Raw genomic sequence first — 21,047 nt, 5'->3', positions numbered from 1 at the left:
CTGAGACTCATCATTCCGCTGTCACTGATGCTGGTTGCTGATAAAGAATTAATATGCAAGATTGATAGCCAAAAATAGGGCAGCAACTAGGATCCAAATATTGAAACGTACGACATCTCCTTCTCCTTTGGGCTGAGGAAGGTGCATTGCAGTGGCGAATCAAGCTGCTCAACTTATATTGTATTTCAATCAGAAACAAGGCAATGCAATTTTAGCCATTTGTGCTTCATCTCCAGAGGACGTTTAAAAGAGAGCCTGCAGCATCATCGGGGATGCTCATATTCTGGAGACTCTTTTCTAAAAAACTGTGACTTATAGTCTGGAAAATGCGGTATGTGTATTAATTATATATAGGTATTAACGATTCATTTGACCTGCTCAGTTCTTTTGTCTGCACTGCCCATTTGAGCTTCTTTGCTGTCCAATGACAATAAAGGTATTCTGATTGAACTGAACATGAATTAGTAAATGAGTGCCGTGAAACCTAATTATACGGGTCAATTCACTCATGAAAAGAGTTTCAGAAACTACACAGTAATTAATTTTCTCACCTTTGTAGGAGGGTGTGTTTGTATGTCAGTGTGTGGTGGAAGTTGGTGCCACAGTGCAAACCTTGCCCATTAGGCCTCCCACAAGCTCATGTGAAATGTGACACAAATGTGGGTTCCCCTTTAAGGCATACCTTCTCTCATTGTACCCGTGTTTGCGTGTGCTGTGTGTGCGTGTGCAAGTTAGGAGGTCAGGCCTCCAAATTTACCAGGGTGTGCAGCAGCTGTCCACTGGCATGTCAACGGGAGCGTCAGTGCAATACACGCAGGGGCTCAGAAGTGATCCGCTGTGTCTGCACTGTGCGCTTTGACGGCTCTCCCCTCACCCTCTTCCTCAACCAGGACCCAAGCATGGCGGACCAATACCAGTACAACGCCAATGAGGAGAAGATCATCAAGGACAGCAACACCAAGGAGATCGATCTTATCAACAGAGACCCCAAGCAGATCAATGAAGATGTGGTGAAGGTTTGTGCTGCATTGTGACCCAGCCTTGTTGTCAATAATATACTAATGGAAAATGATGAAAAGGTCTTTGAAAAATATGAATGGGAAGAAGATGTAAAAAGTTGTAGAGGGGAAAACACCCTACTAAACTTCCTTGAATAGAGCAGAAAACTATTTCCGTCGTCTGTCTGGAACATGGTGTTTATTTAGGGAATCATGGAGTATGTGTAATTGATGCCCAGAGCGATCATGTTTTATTTCGATCTGGCAACTGTTATTTCTTTGATTGTTAGCGGCATCCAGAAATGCATGTAAACACTGTTTTTCCGAATTAGGATGGGCATCAATCAGCAACAGTCCGGTGAATGATTAAGTATTTTAATTAATTGTGTTCTGAAGGAGGCAAAACTGAGTACTACCATCTGAGTCACAATGTCCAATGTTTCATTCGATTGGGTCTGACCTCAGATATGTTAACTTCATCTTAAAGAACACCCAGACATTCTCATGAAAATGATAAATCCGCTCCCCCAAAGTTATGATGCGTAGATATTGTACAATACCCATCCCTCAAACGAACAAACAATATAGTATTACTGCCTGACTAACATGAGCAATGAGTTTTCACCCTTTTGTTTGGTATGATTTTCTGTTATGACAACGTGTTATCTCGGAGAACTGAGGCAATGCCCGCTTCCGTCAGAACGCCTTCATATCTTGACAAAGTGTAAAAGAATTGAGCAATTTCTTCCAAAGATGAGCCCAGATTTCGATGAACAATCAGCCCAAGCGGATCCTGTTCGCTGGTTTGGAAAACAATGACAAATGTTTTAGCTGTTCGGGGGGCGTTTGTTGCCTGCGTGTCTGAAAAGTTCATTAACATTCTGTTCGAGTCTCAGCTGGGAATGCAGACTCATTTTCCAATAGACCAACTGGCGGATCGCACTGTAACCTTGCCCACATGCGTCGTACTCTACTACTGTGCATACTAATATGGCTCACTAACATGGTGACTTTTGTTACTTCAGTTCATAGACGCAGAGTCAACGGTACACAGTCGATTGGTCGCCGGTCTTTTGGTCGCCCGGAAGGTTATTGATAATTACCATTTAAATCGTTGCTCAAAAATCCCTAAATACAAACTGCGAACTACTATTTAGTCATACTTAATGCCCTATTAATTATTAGGCTAAAGTAAAGCTCCAAATTTCCCGTACTTTTATTGTGTTTTGTTGGAGAACTTGTTAAGACCCTGACTGACGTCCCTTCCTAAGGGGACAACTCATGTACTACATACAAATGGAATTATATTAACTGATTGTCATGGGCGCTCCAGTCAAGCTTTGTAAATCCAAAGTTCTTTGGGCATGTATTGAGTTCATTATCAAAACATAAGAAATTTATGTTGTACATGAGGCAGGGAATGCTTTGAATAAGAGGCCTTATGAATTGATATGATGATATATTGACACTACTCCACGGCATTAATGGACAAAGTTTCAAATGTATGAATAAAAAATGACAAATAAATACCTGCATTTCATGTCAGGCCCATCCAAAGTGGAACAAATCCATGGAAAGAGGGATCACATTTTGGCAGATTAAGTCCTGTGTTAATTTTCCTTGGGATAAATTCACTGTTTCAGAAAATGTGTTCATCGCGATGCCAAGTGGTCAAAATAGAAACAATTATTTTTCATTATTAATTTTGAGAGTAGGTGGACTGGTGAATGAGTGGATAGTGTGTCGGCCTCAAAGTTCTGAGGTTGAGGGTTCGATCCCAGGTGGGGCCTAACTGTGTGGAGTTTGCATGTTCTCCTTGACTGTAAGGTGATTGAACACTCTAGGTCACATGTGTCAAAGTGGCGGACTGGGGGCCAAATCTGGCCCGGCGCATCATTTTGTGTGGCCCGGTAAAGTAAATCATGAGTGCCGACTTTCTGTTTTAGGATCAAATTAAAATGAAGAGTATAGATGTATATTAAATTTCGTGATTTTTCCCCTTTTAAATCAATAATTGTAATTTTTTAATCATTTTTTTCTGTGTTTTAGTTCAAAAATCACTTTGTAAAATCTAAAAATATATTTAAAAAGCTAAAATAAACATTGTTTTAGATCAATAAAAACTGAATATTCAGGGCTTTTAATCCAGTTCTTTTAATCCATTTATAAAAAAAATAATCGAAATATTATATCTTAAATGGTCCGTCCCACGTGAAATAAAGTTGACGTTAAAGCGGCCCGCAAACCAACCCGAGTCTGACACCCCTGCTAGATTGCTCCGAGGTATGAGTGTGAGTGTGAATGGTTGTTTGTCTCTCTGTGCCCTGCGATTGCCTGGGTGGATCCAGTCTGCTGCCCAAAGTTGGCCAGGATAGACTCCAGCACCCCCTGCAATCCCCTAATGAGGATAAGTGGTACGGAAAATGAATTATACAATTTTGAGTGTATTTGCCAGCCAATCACTTATCACTAAAATAATATTAAAAAATAAATTTAAAAATGAAACTGAGCTGCATTATGTCCTATTTGATTTTATTCATTGATTAAACCTGATGAATTAACTGCCGACTTGAATTGCTCATCAGGTGGAATTTGAGGATGTCATCGCAGAGCCAGATGGCACACACAGTCTGGACGGCGTATGGAAGCTGAGCTACACAACCTTCACCGTGTCCAAGTACTGGTGTTACCGCATTCTGTCCGCGCTCTTCGGCATCCCCGTGGCTCTGATCTGGGGTTTCCTCTTCGCCTGTATCTCCTTCTGCCACATCTGGGCGGTGATGCCCTGCATCAAGAGCTGTTTGATCGAGTCACAGTGTATTAGCCGCATCTACTTGCTGTGCATTCAGACCTTCTGCGATCCTGTGTTTGATGCCTTGGGCAAGATCTTTAGCAATGTCCGTGTGGCACTGCGCAAAGAAGTCTAAAAACATACATGACACTGCTGTTAAAAGTGCAATCAGATGAGGTCTGGTATCTTTTCATCATCAACTCGCCACATTACAATGCTGTCGCCGTGAGATTATATAAAAGGATTTTTTTTTAAACCAAAAATAGCAGAGTGGAAAAATTGATACTGTTACATCACTTTTGGGGACTACAATGTCGTTCTCCAAACTCCGTTTGATGTCACCAAACTTAAGTTATGTGTCGGAAAACAAATGTCATTAATTGAATATTTGCTCCACCTTGCTGCTGTGGGTCCATTAATATCAGATGTTAGATTGATTTTGTACATATAAGTACAGTAGTAGTAGAAAATTGACATATTTGCAATGAGATGTCATCCACTTTGCTGTCATTTACTGTATTTACTAAGACTTTGTACAAGAAAAGGACAAAAAGTAGCAGGAATTTGACATTGTTATAATTGTTTTCCAGTAAAAATATTAAGAAATGACTAATAAAACATAAAAATTGCAGTTTATCACAATTTTCTTTTCAGGTCGCTGTTTACTAAAATCATTTTGGTTGTTGTTTTTTACTCAATATCAAGGGTGAGCTCATTGTGCATTTATCGAAGAAGCCCAGAGAGAGTTCTAGGAGACGGAATCTATCCGTGGAAGTTCTGCTGTTGTGAGGTGCAGTATTTTTTTTTTATCAGTTAGGGTCGGTGAGGCCCACAAGGATGCATCTCAATAATTCATGTCAGGTGGAGTGAATTGCTCATCACTGCTGTTGTCAAAAAACGTGCATGCACGTGTGACACGTATTCAACTATCTCATATGCTTTTCCGGCTAGAAAAAGTTCAATTATGTTACAGTGGCAAATGTTGCCCTATATCCATATTACATTTGTTGAAACTAATCCTGATTAGATTTGGTTGATTGCATAATTAGATGCGGATTAAAGTCAAATGTTCCATAGCATCGAATGGGACTAGATTTTTCTAATTTACCATTTGTTTAATTATTAAATGTAGATAGGCTGAACTCTGAGTTAGACTTTTTTTTCCCATTTTAACTAGCTCTTGATGTTACTAATTTCTGCCCTCCACAAGAGGCTGGTGTTGCAGCAATGTTTCCTAAAATCTAAAATTTGACCTGTAAACATTTGAAAGCAGTTAGACAAGCAGCTGAACAATAAAATTCCCAGCAGTTTTTTTATTAATATATGGACCATTACATTCCTTTCATTGTGTTCACTTTCAAATAAACCAAATCACGAAACCTAGTAAACACCTCACAATTCATTGACATTGGCTCATAGCTTGTAGCAGTTAGATAGAGAAAAGTTCCAACTGCCACAATAAAGATAGACTGGAAGCGTCATCAAAAATATTTAACCTAATAAATCCATTCACTTGGTGTGAAATTGTGTCATATTCAGTTGATTTTGTTTGTTGAAAGAATGGTAACAAACATGGTTAGGGAGAGCATTTAATTTGTTTTTGCTTGTAACTATACAGCATTGGCATAGATGGATGAATGAAGATACAATAATTGCAGCAAATCATTATTTTGCGGCCAATTAAATACAATTGGGTCATTTCCTCCATGCTGATGTGCAGCCGCACAAGGTTGGAAATCACTGCATGAAGGGCTATTATTCCTGACTCCACAGTCACTTAATTTCAGTCAGTACATTCTAGCAGTATTTCACAACCCCTGTGCCGCGGGAAATTACAGGTCATACATTGCAATATTCCGAGAGAAAAATCTTAATATTATTAGATGGAAATCGAACTATTACGAGATTAAAATCAAAATATGGTGGACATTAAATCCAAAATTGTACAATTACAAGATTCAAATGGTAAAATTATGCGATTAAAGTCATTTTGTTGCTTATTTTTATCTAACATGAAACGAAACTTTGGTTTCACGGGCTTCAACTTTTGTCGAGGAAAAGTTGTAATGTTATGAGATTTACCGTATTTTCTCGCATATTGACCGCCTCCGCGTATAAGCCGTGCCCTTAAAATTGCCTTAAAATCGCGACACTTGTGAGGATAAGCAGTTCAGAATATAACATAGGACATGGTAAGAAAGCATTAGAACTGTCAATTAAGTTTGAAATTGCCTGTTGTATCAAATAAGAGCTTTTTGCTATTGGCTGCTTCCTTGAATTTAGCACATGAACTAAATTACCATTTTGGAGGGATCACTTCCTGTCAGTCACCTGACTATCCCATGGTCTTCATACTAGGATGTTCCATATACGGTTCTTAAGGTTTTATTGAATTAAAGTCTGACATAAAGCTTCAAAGGCATGAGCTTGGAGTGTTCAAAGTGTTTGTGACACTGGTGTCACCGTGGGTTCTCATCGCATAAGTAAATTATGAGATTTAAAAACGTTACGTCACTTATTTCTACATCACTCAAACTTGAAGTTTTTGGGGGTCCGCAAACGTCCACTTATGGTGTCATTAGGTCAGTCTGAAGACGTAAGATTTTGGAATAATTTGGGGGGTTTATTTGATTCCTGAAGATAAAACACTGAAAAAATAAAAAATAAAAAGGTTGGGAAAAACTCCTTATAGTTTCCTGTTACAGTGAGGATGGAGTAGAAAGTTGAATGACGAAAATGGCAAAATATCATTATGATTAATGATCTGTGTGATCTATTATGATTAGTTTCTCTTCACAGCAAAGTAAAATAGGAGTCCTGCAGACAGCAATAATGAGGAAATATTTATACTGAGAAAATTCTGAGATTATAGAGCACATGTGTCAAAGTGGCGGCCCGGGAGCCAAATCTGGCCCGCCGCATCATTTTGTGTGGCCCGGGAAAGTATAAATCATGAGTGCCGACTTTCTGTTTTAGGATCAAATTAAAATGAAGAGTATAGATGTATATTAAATTTCCTGATTTTCTCCCTTTTAAATCAATAATTGTAATTTTTTAATATTTTTTTCTGTGTTTTTAGTTCAAAAATCATTTTGTAAAATCTAAAAATATATGAAAAAACAACTAAAATAAACATTGTTTTAGATCTATAAAAAACTGAATATTCAGGGCTTTTAATCCAGTTCTTTTAATCCATTTATAAAAAGTCTATCTAAGTTTATCTTAACGCGACCCGCGAACCAACCCGAGTCTGACACCCCTGTTATAGAGCATATATGAAAGATGAAAGAAATAATTCATTCATTTTCATAAGGTGGAAAACAACCTAAACTGGTAACCAGTTAGTGGTAGGGTGAATACAGACAGACCACCATTAGTACTCACAATCAAACCACCCCCAACGGAAGTCAGGTGAGCGAACCACGACACCCTTAGTGTCCTAATAAATGAAACGATGAATGAAATTCTCAGGCAGTCCAATACACCACCTGTTTTCTGACATTTGCAAAAGGAAAAATTAATGTAATGATAGGATACTTTACATTGTAATTCACTGATGATAGACATTTTAAATCGGACAGATAAAACATGCACTGAAAGTATTTGACCGTTTTTGCACGCACTATGGTTTTCTAAACCCTTTATAGGCACTCATTAAGTTGTTGTCTGCCATTGACAGCGCTAGACGTCCAATCCATTACGATGTGGAGGGGCAAATTTGCCAGCCCAAACATTTATTCAAGTTGTTATTTTCAGGGGAAGACTTGAGAGCTTACAATGATTGTTTTGTACGTTGTATTGTATAATGCAAACATTCCAGCTCAATATTTAATGTGACCAATAACATAAATACCCTTAAAAGACTTAAAACCTTAGGCAGTGTTGTATTTTTTTCTCCAGATAATTTCTTCTTAATGTTAGAAATAATCAATGACCATTGACAAACTTTTTTATTAAGTGCCATTAACAGCAAATGGCATCCAATGTATTCGAAATGGGCCGTTGAAAAGTGAACGATCATTTTTCAGTAACATTGATGGTAATAGAAACCCGATACATGAAAGGGTTACCTGTGAATGAGCACTGCCACACCTCCAAGTCAAAATTGCTTGGACAGCTCACGACACAATGGGCAATCAATAATAGAAAAAATAAATAGATAAACGACAAAGTGCTAAAAAGAAGCCTTATAGTGCTAAAAAGAAGCCTTATATGCGGGGAATGCACTAATTTGTGTTTAACTGATGCTACTAATGATTTAGTTACTTCCTCGCCACACCGGAATTTGTTCAGTTCCCACTCGGTTATCTGAATGTGAGTATGAATTTATGTACGAGGTTGACTGGTGAACAGTTCAGTATATGTGGAAATCACCTAGATAGGCTTCAGACCCCTTGAGCACTGAACAGATGAACATACCTTATCTGTGTGTGTGTTTTTTTAATAAGTCCAGTTTTCGAAGCACATGCAAAATATTGTAAAATAGAAATTGAGCGATGAAATTGGTAAACCATCTTTTATGCAAGCTTGAGGACATTTGCAAACAGAACAAAGATCCAAAGTAATTTTATTGTTTTTACATGAGCATTTACAAATGACAGTTTTCACATTTTCCAATATAGTATGTAAATAATTGACAGTCGTGTAATCAACTGCTGATGCAACAAAGTTAACGACAATATGGAACACGTGTACTGTGAAACACGCACACATGCTTGTGCACTGTTATACAGGTCTCAGCTGCAGTTCTGTTTTACATTGGCCAAACATCAAACATGCAAAGTAAATACGTGGGCACATGTTAAATTAGAATAAAATCTAATCAATGATTGTGGATGTAGTGGAGAATTCCATAGCATCAGAGTGAAAGGTGTTTTCTATATTTTATTTGTCACTTTTATCTATACATGATATACATATATATCACTATGCCATGAAAATACATCAAACTCAAAATAATTCAATTCCGGGTGCAAGTTTATCGCAAGTTCAGCAGCAATAAACTAACAAAAAGCGAGAACAGTTGAAATTCAACAGCACGAAAACTACAAGCAACTATTCTTCTTATTGAAAGCTTTGCACATTTCGCATATAAATTATGTTTATGGGACGGTGCTCTGAATCACTTTAAATAAAAATGACCTTAAATTAGTTGTTCTGTCACAGAGAAATCAAAACTGACCATTATTTTATTTTAAAATATGAAATTTGACAACCAGTCTCAAGTGTATGAGTACATATGTCTCCATGTCTTTAAAAACATAATGTATTGACATTACATTTGTAATTAATTTAAAGGAGCAATAAGTAAGATCTGCACTTCAAATATTAATTGAATAGAATATTTGAATTGTATTGTAATTGATTTTCCGTACAGCTATATTTTTTTTTTCCATAAAATTTTTTGAACCGCTTTATCCTCACTAGGGTCTTACATCTTAAAAGAACCAACAAAAAAAAAAGTTAAAACGTTGCTGAACAAATTTGTAGACACTGAAATCAACCACTAGTTGTAAAATGACCGACATTGTCTCTGATTTGGATCATAACAACAAATTGCAATTCAATTAAAACCATTGTTAAAATAAATTGTTACACACCTTAGAGTATATTTCATTTATTGGTTGTACCGCTCTTTCTTGTGCTGGTGTGCTGTAGCCCAGCTTGGCTAACTATAGGCAGGAGGCAGGGAAGATCCTGAGCACGTTGCCAAGTTTGCGTGTGTACTGTGATGTAAATCCCAGGATGAACAAACAAAAACAAGTAGGCATGATGGCGTTCCACCGGCTAAGGCTGCGGTTGGAGAGGGCACACTGAACCTGCTTCTCCCCGGGATGGTCTGTACGACGACTTCTGTACAGCAGTTTCATTCTCTGCGTGATGAGCACACAAGCTGTAATAGTACTCGCAGGTAGGTGCAACTAGACACAAACTAGTATATAAAACTCTTGTTGCCAGGATTACTAATTCAAGAAAGACAACTAGGATGCTGATTTATCTCGGTATCTAAGGAGCTCAATAGGAGAAGTTAAAAAAAAAAACTAATGATTTTTTAAAAAAGGATAATTTAAGGCTAGATGACCACGCTTGCGGCTACGACAAGATTAGCTACTTTTACGACTTTGTAGACGTCATGCAGAAACAAGACAAATATAATTTCAATTTTCTTTTTAGTTTTGTGATGAGATATGGTAAAACAAAAGTTGCCCTTAACCATCGTTTAGTCACAAGTGGTTGGCAAAAAAGTAGTCACGATGCGACGTACATACCATCTGCGTGTTTCTGTGGAAGTCTCACACAATGTCGCGCGATTGCGTCGAAATTCACGCATTCTTGTGAGAGCCCTCATGACGTCATCTGTCTAATTACCGCAGTTATTTTTAGGCCAAAATGAAATGTTTTTGTGGTGGTGACGTATCTAGGATGCCAGCGGTATAATTTCTAGGTTAGTCCTTAATTGTCTCGGAAATATTCCTTGCAATCAAAAAATCCGCTCAGACCAAATGAGTTCTCTATTTACACCACAGATTGCTGTAGTGTGAATACGATCATAAATATTTCCTTTTCATCAATGTTTTTCTGGGTCAAAAAGAGTCTGAAGTGGGCTTTTGGATATTTTACAGCTTAGCACTCACGAGCTGGATGTCTGCGTGATGCTCCTCTGGCTGCTGGTGCTCTTGATAACAAAGGTGGAAGAGATGCTCTTATGGCTGGAGTCCAAGTCGCGATCACATTGACACTGCGAAGACTTGAGGTAGCGGGCGGAACAGCACAGGAAGTTCTGCCGCAGGTCGTGGAAAAGATGTCCCGCGAAGCACATGTAGATCCACGGGTTGCAGCAGCTGTTGAGGCTGGCCAGCAGCATGGAGATGATGAAGGGCATGGCTGCAAAAAAGAACAAGAATGGAGCGATCAGTTAGGAGGAGGAAAAAGAATGCCAAGTTCCAATATTGAATCTATTAGTAGTCATCTAAAGGAAATGTGATTCCATTGGCTTAGAGCCCGAATGGGACCCTGCAAACACCCGATGTGCTGCTCAACCTCTGCTTATCTATGTTTAAGCTGGTATTTTCTTCTCATATTCAGTCAGAGGCTTCAGAACTCAGCTGGACAGCACTTCACAGTGCAGATATACAATAACTTGAAGCATATTGCAAAAGCAATTTAAGACTGTCATTTTTTCATTTATTCGTTTTCTGAACCGCTTGGAAGTCTTCTGACTTTTTACCCTCCGCCCTTCTCTGTGTGAGTGCTGCAACTCACAGGCTTAATTTGGTGGACTCACCCGACTGCTGAAGAATTTTGCCAATCTCCTGGTCATAAATCTGGTAAGCATCAAGTTTACAGTTTTACTTTCAATTGCATTCATTCATTTTCTGAACCACTTATCCTCACAAAGTTCACCCGTCGTTTGGTTTTTAAGTTTTTGTTGTTTTTGAAAACATTCCTCAGTCATTTAAGTTTTCTAAGTGTACCCTCACTCCCCTTCTCCGTCTGCTTCCCTGCATTTGGGTACTACACCGCATACGTAACACAAAGTCAGCAACCCTTACGAGAATGTGTGGTATGGAAAGTGAATGAATAAATGAATTATTATGCAATAGCCAAGCCAATCACCTGATTTGAATCTAAATGTGTATATAACTCACCCAAGGAAAATAAATGCACAAAATACAAGCACAAAATGAAGACTGAATGACTGTTGTATTAGAGGCTGAGTATATCATATGGCCAAGAAACACAGGGGACAAAATCCAGCATCTGTTGGTGGCATTACAGATTTGAGGATGGCATTGACTACAAATGAGTATAATAATTTTAATTTGTCAATCACATAAAGTAAACTATACATAATTAATAGAGCTATTATATTAAATACAGCAAATGCACATATGCAGGGTTACGGCGTATGTGACATTTGCACTGTCAATTCTGTCTCTCCCATATGGCATTTTGCAAATATATTCAGGATGGCCATAATTGTCTTGTAATCTGTATATAAAGGTCGTGTCATTTTTTCTCTCTAAATACAGTAAACACACACACCACCACCACCCTGCACCCCTTGTGAGGATAAGTGGTCCAGAAAATGAATGAATGGCTGACATATGATCCATTTTCCAATATTTTGCTTAATAAATGAAAACATCATTACTATTGAAGCCCAACAAATTCACTCTTTTGGGCTTTGATTCAATACCATACCACAGCCCAGCTTCGCCTGCCACTGTCAGCTTTCCTGCTACGACTGGCTGCTCTTTCGCATCACCCAGTTCCCGAACATTTTCCATATCACCAGCTACAGTGTCACATGTCTGCTCTGGGATCCCTCTGCTCATTCCACCCTAACAGCAGTGCTGTGTTATTTTCTTAGGTTCTGTTCCTATTAACTTTCAGAACGAAACAGAACCTCATTTGTCATTTGTCAAGATTTTCATTGAGCCCGTGCAGTCACAAAATTTAACAACAAGTAGGAAATGTGGCACATTGAGAATGGCTCTAGTCTGCTGCATCTGAAAGGTGATTAACATTTGACCCGATGCTGTGGTTGATTAAATTCTGAATGATTTCTATCTGTCTGGCTGGCCTCTTTCATATAAAAATACAAATCGTGAACTGAATCTAGAAATTTAAAAGTAAGGGTTCAACGGTACACGATCGATTGCTCACCGGTCTTTTGGTCGCCCGGAAGGTTAATGATAATTACCATTTAAATCGTTGCTCAAATTCCCTAAAAACAAACTGTGAATTACTACTTAGTCATACTTAATGCCCTATTAATTATTAGGCTAAAGAAAAGCTCCAAATTTCCGGGACTTTTATTGTTTTTTGTTGGAGAACTTGTTAAGACCTGACTGACGTACCTTCCTAAGGAGACAACTCATGTACATACAAACTCTTATACACTGCCACGTCAGCTCAGTGAAACTGCTCAAGGCCATTGTTGGCTTTTATTGATGTTGTTTTACCTTGTTTTGTCGCCGGTCTTTTGGTCGTCGGTCTTTTGGTCGCCGGTCTTTTGGTCGTGGGTCTTTTGGGCGCCAGTCTTTTGGTCTCCCGTTGTCGCGGTCCGGGCGACCAAAAGACCGCGACCAATCGACCGCACACGGGGTTCAACATACTACTCTCATTTGAATTAACCAGTCTCTCAGTAAAAAATCTACTCGCGTGTGAAAAATATAAACATGTCTCCCTCATAAAGGTTCCTTATACACCTGACATTATTGGGCTCTGACACCACCTCTATAACCCTTATGAGGACAAACAATATTGAAAATAAATGCTATAGTTTGTTTTCATTCCCTGAATGCCAATGTGTGAAAATAATGTCTACTGGTCAGTGGTGTCAAAAGGTTAGGGACAGAAATAAAACAATAAAAGAGTTGACCTTTTAGAAGTCTTCCAATTTCGAACTACCTGGGATTTATGGCCATTAAGTGAAAACGTAAATAAATAGCACATCCACGCAGGGAGAGTCAGTGGGGGAGAATATTTCTGAGGGACTTAATTTCGATATTGTGTGTTTGAGCCTGGTGTTCGCATTCAAGCCTTTTCTGTTCCGCTGAAAAGCAAGCCATGCAGGCTAAATGTGAAATCACAGGTGTCAGCTAATGGCCTGTTTTTTTGCGGTTACAATTACTACCGGCTGATCATTGTCTGAAATTTTAATCTTCCCGCATGGACGCCAATAGATGAATCCAGACAACATGAAGGTGAGAGGACATTTTCACTCTCCATTTCAGCACTTAACAGTTGGACCAAATGAAATAGGGCACCACAAAATTGAGTTAAGAGTCACTTAGTGAAATATATCATGAAATGCACCATGTTGCTTGCCAGCTGGATGCAATTGCAATGCCAAATAAAAATGTTTTGGGGTTCTTTACGGCAGTGGAGGAAAAATGTGGAGATGAAAATATGAAGCTGTTCCACCTTCACAGCTGTAAAGCAGATGTCATGTTTATGAACTCTCTCTGTCATACCAAATGTGTGCCTCAAATTCTTCCACAGCAGACTAAGCAAAAAATTATTCAATTACCTTTGCATACTGTGGGGAGCAGAAAACTTAATTCATAGCTTGTATCCTAAAGTTGTGTTTAATCTTCCTTACTAGTTGGCAGGAAGTACAATTAACTTGCACCTGTTGCCCTTATTTCAACTCTTTGTTCAGTTGAACAGTACCAATTTCACAGCGACTACATATTGAAATAGGCAAATTCAGTAGTCATACTTTTGATATGTAAAATAGGTTCCTCATCTGACAATTTTTTGGGGGAAGAATTTACATTAGACGAACACAATGAAACAAAGGAAAGACATTACATGACACAGATTGAACACTGTACCTCGTGCAAAAGTGAAAAAGCCATGACACTATTGAATATTCAAGAATTGATTACTTCAAGTCAATTTTCTATGTAAAATTGTCTTGGCAAAGGCCAACTGCTAAGTTTCTATTGGCCCACAGCAAATTATGAAAACATCACTGAATCTGCCCCGCACAAGAAACGTGTCTTTTGGCTGACATTCTTTTGCAATTGTCATCTTTCACACTAGATGGAGATAGTCAGTTAAACAGTGCACTTCTGTTAGTTTAGAGCACATGTGTCAAAGTTGCGGCCCGGGGGCCAAATCTGGCCCGGCGCATCATTTTGTGTGGCCCGGTAAAGTAAATCATGAGTGCCGACTTTCTGTTTTAGGATCAAATTAAAATGAAGAGTATAGATGTATATTAAATTTCCTGATTTTCCCCCTTTTAAATCAATAATTGTAATTTTTTAATCTAAATTTTCTGTGTTTTTAATTCAAAAATCATTTTGTAAAATCTAAGAATATATTTAAAAAAAAGCTCAAATAAACATTGTTTTAGATCTATAAAAACTGAATATTCAGGGGTTTTAATCCAGTTCTTTAAATCCATTTCTAAAAAATAATCTAAATATTATATCTAAAATGGTCCGGCCCACGTGAAATCAAGTTGACGTTAAAGCGGCCCGCGAACCAACCCGAGTCTGACACCCCTGGTTTAGAGGTCAGAATTTGAAAACATGGCTTCCACAGTATTTTGTAAATAAAAATATATAAAAAATTTAAATCCTATATTCATTCATTCATTTTCTGAATCGCTTTATCCGCATTAGGGTGGTGGGGGGTGCTGTGAGGCCGACGCGCTAACCACTCAGGCGCCGGGGCGCTCCTAAAAAATATAAATAAATAAAAATATGAACAAACCGTTTTTTTTTTTAATTGATTCCGATCCTCTGTTTAAATGTAAAAGGATTTCAAGTCTCCCCTAACATCCTTTGATTTTTGTGAAAGTTTGGACACCCCCGTTTTAATGGATGCGATAAACCTTAATAGGATATATTCTGTTTGCTGTTCAGTGCTGTCTCTCTGAATTGACATTAGTGTCAGTCTAATGGATAATAATCTCTACGCAGGCAGCAGGCACTCGGACCTATCTATAGTACACAAACACCGGCACGTGGATCAGACGATTGTGGCCTTTCTGAAGGTTCTTCGCGTGGAAAAAGGCAATCAATCTCCTTTCTGCACAGATGCAGACGACCAAATAAAACGTGAGAAAAAAAAGGACAGGCTTTTTGCCATGTTGGCTCTATAAAATGCAGCACACTCCTCAGGTCGCCAATAAATAATGTGGCATGATATTCAAAGACGGCATTTATGCATTCGGTCACTTTAAAGTTTAAACCTATTACAGAGGGAGCAGACAAAAAAAGGAAAAGGGGAATAATTTCCTCAAAGTATGTTTACTCCTGCTTTGCTACGATACTGCCCGAGTCTTTTGTTATTGTTTGACTAAACAGTATTCAAAACCTCCTTTTAGCCTCTTAAGAGAATCCCTGTGATGAAGAAAAATATTCTTTGTCGTTGCATAAAAACAAACAAAGAAGCAATCAAAAACAAAATCCATTGCACACACAACATATTTTGTAACTCAACTACACACGAAGGACAAATTATTATTTTGTTCAATAACACAAAGCAGCAGTAAAATAAATTAAAATCGTAAAAAAATACTGATCATTGTTGTTTTATTTCGGTGGTGGTACAGACTAATCCAATCACAGTCTTGACCTTCTTTGTGTAATAAATTATATCCCAAATGAATTGTATCCATCTTTGTATGCTATCGAATGCTGATCTGCCCATATGTATTTAGTCCCTTTTAAAGTTATGCAATTTTTGGCAATCTGACAAAATGTCTACCACAGTTTGATAGAAAAAGCCTTTAGATTTTCCCAATCACCACATCACCTTCCATAGGGGTGGTTCATGCCTACTTTAAAAAAATTGATGAATTGATCACCCTCCAAACCAGTCTTAACCAATAAATGAGCCAGATTGTCATTGAGGATGACAGTTTTGATTGGATGATATGCTTTCAGGCTAGTCACTTTTATTGCTGATGTGACCTTTACACGAGACATGTTCACAGTTGAGAGGAAACTTATTGATTTGCTAATTAAAATAAAGGAAATATGAATATATTAATAATATTTCAAATGTGTTACTCGTGTTATGTATCAAATATATATTACAATTTGGCCAGATTTTTTTCTGTCCCTCTCTTCTGCAGAAGTCACTGAGAATTCTCCATTTTATTTGATGGCTTGACTCAGCTTCTTCAGCTACATAAGAACAGTATTGTAAACATGTTTCCCTTTAGAAGTATTTCTTTCCTTGACAGCAGTTCAACACCAGCCTGAGAATCTTTATGGCTATCAAACTGCACCAACACATACGTGTACAATTCTACTATCTATGGAAAGTTTCTGCAAACATATATAATCTGTTCTTCACAAGCCATACAGTACAAGGCCCGCCACGACCACAAATGATAATGGTAACACTTAATCAGGCCAAAAAGCATCCACTGAATCAAGCATTTGTTAATGCTGCGTTCCAGTGCAGCCTTTCAGAAACACTTTGCAAAACGGGAGTGCCTGCTCTAGGAGTTACGTAAGTGTTTTATCGGTATAGGTGGGTCTTTGAGACCCCTTCAAAAATATTCCCAATTTCTAGAAAACAACATAGTGCAAACTTGGCACTGTCCGCAAACATTAATATAACACAAGGGACAACCTTTGACAATATGCAAATAATAAGGCAGCTCATACGGCAGAATGGGTGTGGCCTGTGACCATTGGGTTTGCATGCTGCATGTCATGCTTCACAGCTTATGGCTGTTAAATGTCAACGAGGTGCTCCAATGTAGCCCCAGAGGGCACGCATAAAGCTAATGGGTGTGCGGTCGCACACGCTAATTTGATTAATGATTAGCTGTCTGACAATGTGCAGTGCAAGGGGTGACAAAGGACACATGGGAAAGCCTTGTCTTGTGCATTCTAAAAGGAACATTCAGTGCATTTTGGAAAGCAAAACAAATATATTTAAGTGTTTATGGAGACAGCCAGACAGATAAAAGTCATCCAAACCTCCCTTTGTTGACCTCGCTTTTTGTACTGGGGTACAGCTCCTAATTGTGTGATTCATGACAGTGTTTGTGCATTGGATCTTATCAAATTGTGGAAGTGAACTTAATCAAGTGTTATAGTTATAGTTGGTATAAATTACAGTTTGCCTATTTTCCCTGCCATTACTCAGCCGAGGCATGTTTTTATATTTGAACAATGTTATCGCATTCCAACAGAAAAAGTAAAAAATGAAAAAAATAAACAACAACTACAAATCACATGAATTTAGGATAATCTGTCTAAATTTACTCACAAATCAAAGAGTGGGCTCTTTGTGTTGAAAACAAATGTGTGTTAAATACAGCGCCTACCATTGTACAGAATTAGACAACCAATCAACCTGTCTATTTCTAAAAAAATCTTTCATCTGCTATCTTGGGAAATAAAATGTAATTGGTTTTTCCTGTCAATATACACAATTAGCATAGATTAAGTAAAAAATGATACATTTTTAGGACTATATGCATAAGAGCAGTTTTGAGAAATTGTAATTTACTGCTGCACACCTGCTGATCTATCACAATCTATAATTCCCAGTTATTGGGAATGACAGATTGTTTTTACAAATTTAAAAAAAATAATTTAATGAAAATGTGCTGCATTTAAAAGTCAATTAAAAACAGTTAAATTCATGTTTTGGAAAACAAATGGTTTTAGAATAAAGAACAAAGGCAGATATACTGTGATTTAAAGTAATATGACAAAACTGCATTTAAAAAAATATACTAACGTGGATAAAAAAACGACGGTTTGAAGAATTAATTCTGTGATTATTTTGAGACTCACCAGAGAAACACTAATAGAGAAATATTTTTACCCCTGATATACGTCATATTGTCACGCGCCTCACAGTGCTCGATTTTTGCATTCTATAATATGTTTCCATTGCGGTGGCTGAGAGCTGCTCATTTTTCTGTTGGAGTCCTGCTTTTCTGCTTGTAGCATTGTCATTGTCAATCACATCACTCTTTATAACCGCACCAATTGGCTGTATTTCAATCAAGTCCTGTGATGTAGTGGAAAGAATTATTTCATGACCGGGACATTAAGCAGCACATAATTGCCTGACAAATGACTATTACACATAATGCAAAATGAGTAGAAGGAAATGAGTCAGAGCAGAATACACAATTTGCATATTGAAGGGAACAGAAAGTAAATAGTGTACTCAGTGGGCAGTGTACTCAACAGTTTTTTTTTCATTTAAAACAAATAAAAACAAACTACGCCATATACTGGCACTGGTTGCCAACAATCAGATGGCACATATAAAAAAACAGTCAGTCACAATAAAATTTACACCTACGGACAAAAAAAGTCCTTAATCCAAGCAAAGAAACAACATGACAATCCATTCACGGATAGATTTGGAGACCAAAAACCCAAACCCCAAAATGTAAAACTGCCAAGCAGACGTGTGTGGCACTTCAAACTGTGATTCATTATCCAATAATCTTTTTTTAAAAGTTGTTTGGCATTTGTCCTTTTGTTTGAGGAAGCAATAAAGCTCTCCCACTAGATGGCAGGAGGAAGAATTGACCTGTGAGTCCACCGCTGGACAACCCCCCTAAAATCAGTTATTTTAGTAAATAAAAATGAATTTTACAATTTTTAAAGGCCATTTTTTCCCATGAAATTGCAGAAAAGTTGGGGGGGCCAATGGAAGTGAAATGATTTGCACTCACCCTCGCGTGGGGCGGCGGGGTCCCAGGCGGACCACATCTGCACGGAGAAGAAGGGTGTCCAGCACACGATGTAAGCCAGCACGATGACGAAAGTCATCTTGACGGTGGTCATCTTAGCTTTGGAGATGAGTTTGACGCTGCTTACGCGCGCCAACGTGCTGACCCCCTTCCCGCTCTTGGTCGTCAGGCTGATGCACTGCTCCCGCCGGGTCTTCAGCTTAAAGTTCTGCCATATTTTGAAGCTGATCAGGCCGTAGCAGATGCTAAGGATTCCCACCGGGATGATGTAGATGGTCAGACTGATCCACGTGATGTACACCTTGGCCCCCCACGGCTTAATGAAGTCGGCCCAGCAGTCGTGCACCCCGGAGCCCAGATCCCGGAGAGAGAAGATGAACATCTGCGGCGCGCTGAAGAGCACGCTCAAGCTCCAGGAGAGCACCACGTAGAAGCGGTCCTTCCTCCTGTGCAGGGAGCGCAGAGGCTGGCATATGGCCAGGCATCTGTCCACGGACATGAGCACCAGCATGTAGGTGGAGGCGAACATGCCCACCACCTGCAGATACTTGACCAGCCGACACAGCAGATCCGGCCCGTAGAAGCGGAAGGTGATGTCCCAGATGAGTTGAGGCAGGACCTGGAAGATGGCTACTACCAGGTCGGCGATGCTCAGGTGCTTCATGAAGTAGTACATGCGTGACTGGCTGTGCTTGGCGCTGTGGATGGCCGCCAGGACGCACAGGTTCCCCGCGAGCGCCAGGAAGAGAATCAGGGCCAGGACGCTCACCTCCACCTTGGCCACCTCCTCGTTCCTCTTCAGGGGGTTCGTCTGGTTGGGATCCGACGACCACGACTCGTTCAGCGGCCAAGAGTCACTTTGGTTCGAATGAAAGATCTCCATTGGCTCGGCCGGTGCGTCACGCCGAAGATCCTCCAAACAACATCTCGGGCAAATAAGTGCGATTTGCGGGCATCGATCGGTGTCCCAAACTCGCTTTTCCGCTAAAGGTGAATAGAAATCGTTTTAAAAAGTCACTTGTAGTTGAAGTCAAATCATCCCCATAAAACACGATCGCAAATCCAAATACTGAGGGAAAAGTGGGTGAAAGTGATGCAAAAAAATATGAGGAGCTCTGACATCCTCCTCCAGAAGACTGGCAATGGGCAGCACAGCAGCATAGGAGTGCTTTTGTGTTGGAGAAGACGACGCGTCCAGCCGAGCATACGCCAACGTCACAGTCACCAGGGGGCGCCACGCACCAGTTGCAAGCGTGCGCAAACTCACGGTCAATTGCGCGCACCACACCCACATAAAAGCCGTCATCAAATCTGAAGACTTCAAATTTCCCTGGAGGTAGGGAAGATGAAGTCATTAATAGCAATACAAAGCTGTGTTGCTTACGTACAATTATAGAGCTCTTTAAAAAATGATCATAATATCATTTTTAGGTAATCTGGTGGTTGAGTGGTTAATGCATCGGCCGCACTGTTCTGGGGTCAAGGGTTCGATCTCAGATGGATCTTCACGGGGTGGAGTTTGCATGTTATCCCCAAGCTTGCGTGGGATTTCTCCGGGTACTCTGGTTTTCTCCCACTTGCCAAAAACATGCATGGACGCCAGTGGAACACTAAATTACTCCTAGATTGTGAATCTAAGCCGTCTCCTCGTGCCCTGCGATTGGCTGGCCACCAATTCAGGGTGTCCCCGGCCTAGTGCCCGAAATCACCTGGGATTGACTTCAGCACCCCCCGCGACCATTGTGAGGATAAGCGGTTCAGAAAATGAATAAATGAATAATTGTTTTAGTATCCCCTGTAGGGATAGTGTTCACCACAGTGGACACATATTTAACCTTTTAAACCAGGGGTAGGGAACCTATGGCTCGGGAGCCACATATGGCTCTTTTGATGGGTGCATATGGCTCTCCGCTAACCTGTGAGGTAAACTATGGAAACTGCTGGTGAGAAAGCGCTGGAATAGGAGCGTTACGTTGGTATTATGGCATTGACACTACGACAATATTTTTTCTTTCATTGCACTCTTCGGCATGGATATTCTCATTGACATTCATTG

General features: G+C 39.3%; 2 protein-coding genes across 3 annotated transcripts; one reads left to right on the top strand and one right to left on the bottom strand.

The window, feature by feature from the left end:
- Positions 1–795: 795 nt before the first annotated feature.
- cav3 (caveolin 3) lies at positions 796–4,194 on the top strand. The gene is made up of 2 exons (XM_077603508.1): positions 796–1,016; positions 3,584–4,194. Exons 1-2 carry the CDS (start codon positions 900–902, stop codon positions 3,923–3,925), a joined length of 459 nt encoding a protein of 152 aa, XP_077459634.1. The 5' UTR covers positions 796–899; the 3' UTR covers positions 3,926–4,194.
- A 4,145-nt stretch (positions 4,195–8,339) lies between these two features.
- On the bottom strand, positions 8,340–20,112 carry oxtra (oxytocin receptor a). Of its 2 annotated transcripts, XM_077603864.1 has the most exons (3): positions 18,974–20,112; positions 10,425–10,674; positions 8,340–9,662 (listed from the first exon to the last, which is right to left on the bottom strand). In XM_077603864.1, the coding sequence occupies exons 1-3, from the start codon at positions 19,872–19,874 to the stop codon at positions 9,656–9,658; spliced, it is 1,158 nt and encodes a 385-aa protein (XP_077459990.1). In that variant the 5' UTR covers positions 19,875–20,112; the 3' UTR covers positions 8,340–9,655. The 2 variants fall into 2 exon arrangements, with proteins under 2 accessions (XP_077459990.1, XP_077459991.1); XM_077603865.1 differs by having other exon boundaries at positions 8,340–10,674.
- Between the last annotated feature and the right edge of the window lie 935 nt (positions 20,113–21,047).

This window comes from Stigmatopora argus, chromosome 6, assembly GCF_051989625.1.
Source record: "Stigmatopora argus isolate UIUO_Sarg chromosome 6, RoL_Sarg_1.0, whole genome shotgun sequence".
In the NCBI taxonomy this organism is placed as follows: Eukaryota; Metazoa; Chordata; class Actinopteri; order Syngnathiformes; family Syngnathidae; genus Stigmatopora; species Stigmatopora argus.
This window is presented reverse-complemented; position numbering and strand designations above follow the sequence as displayed.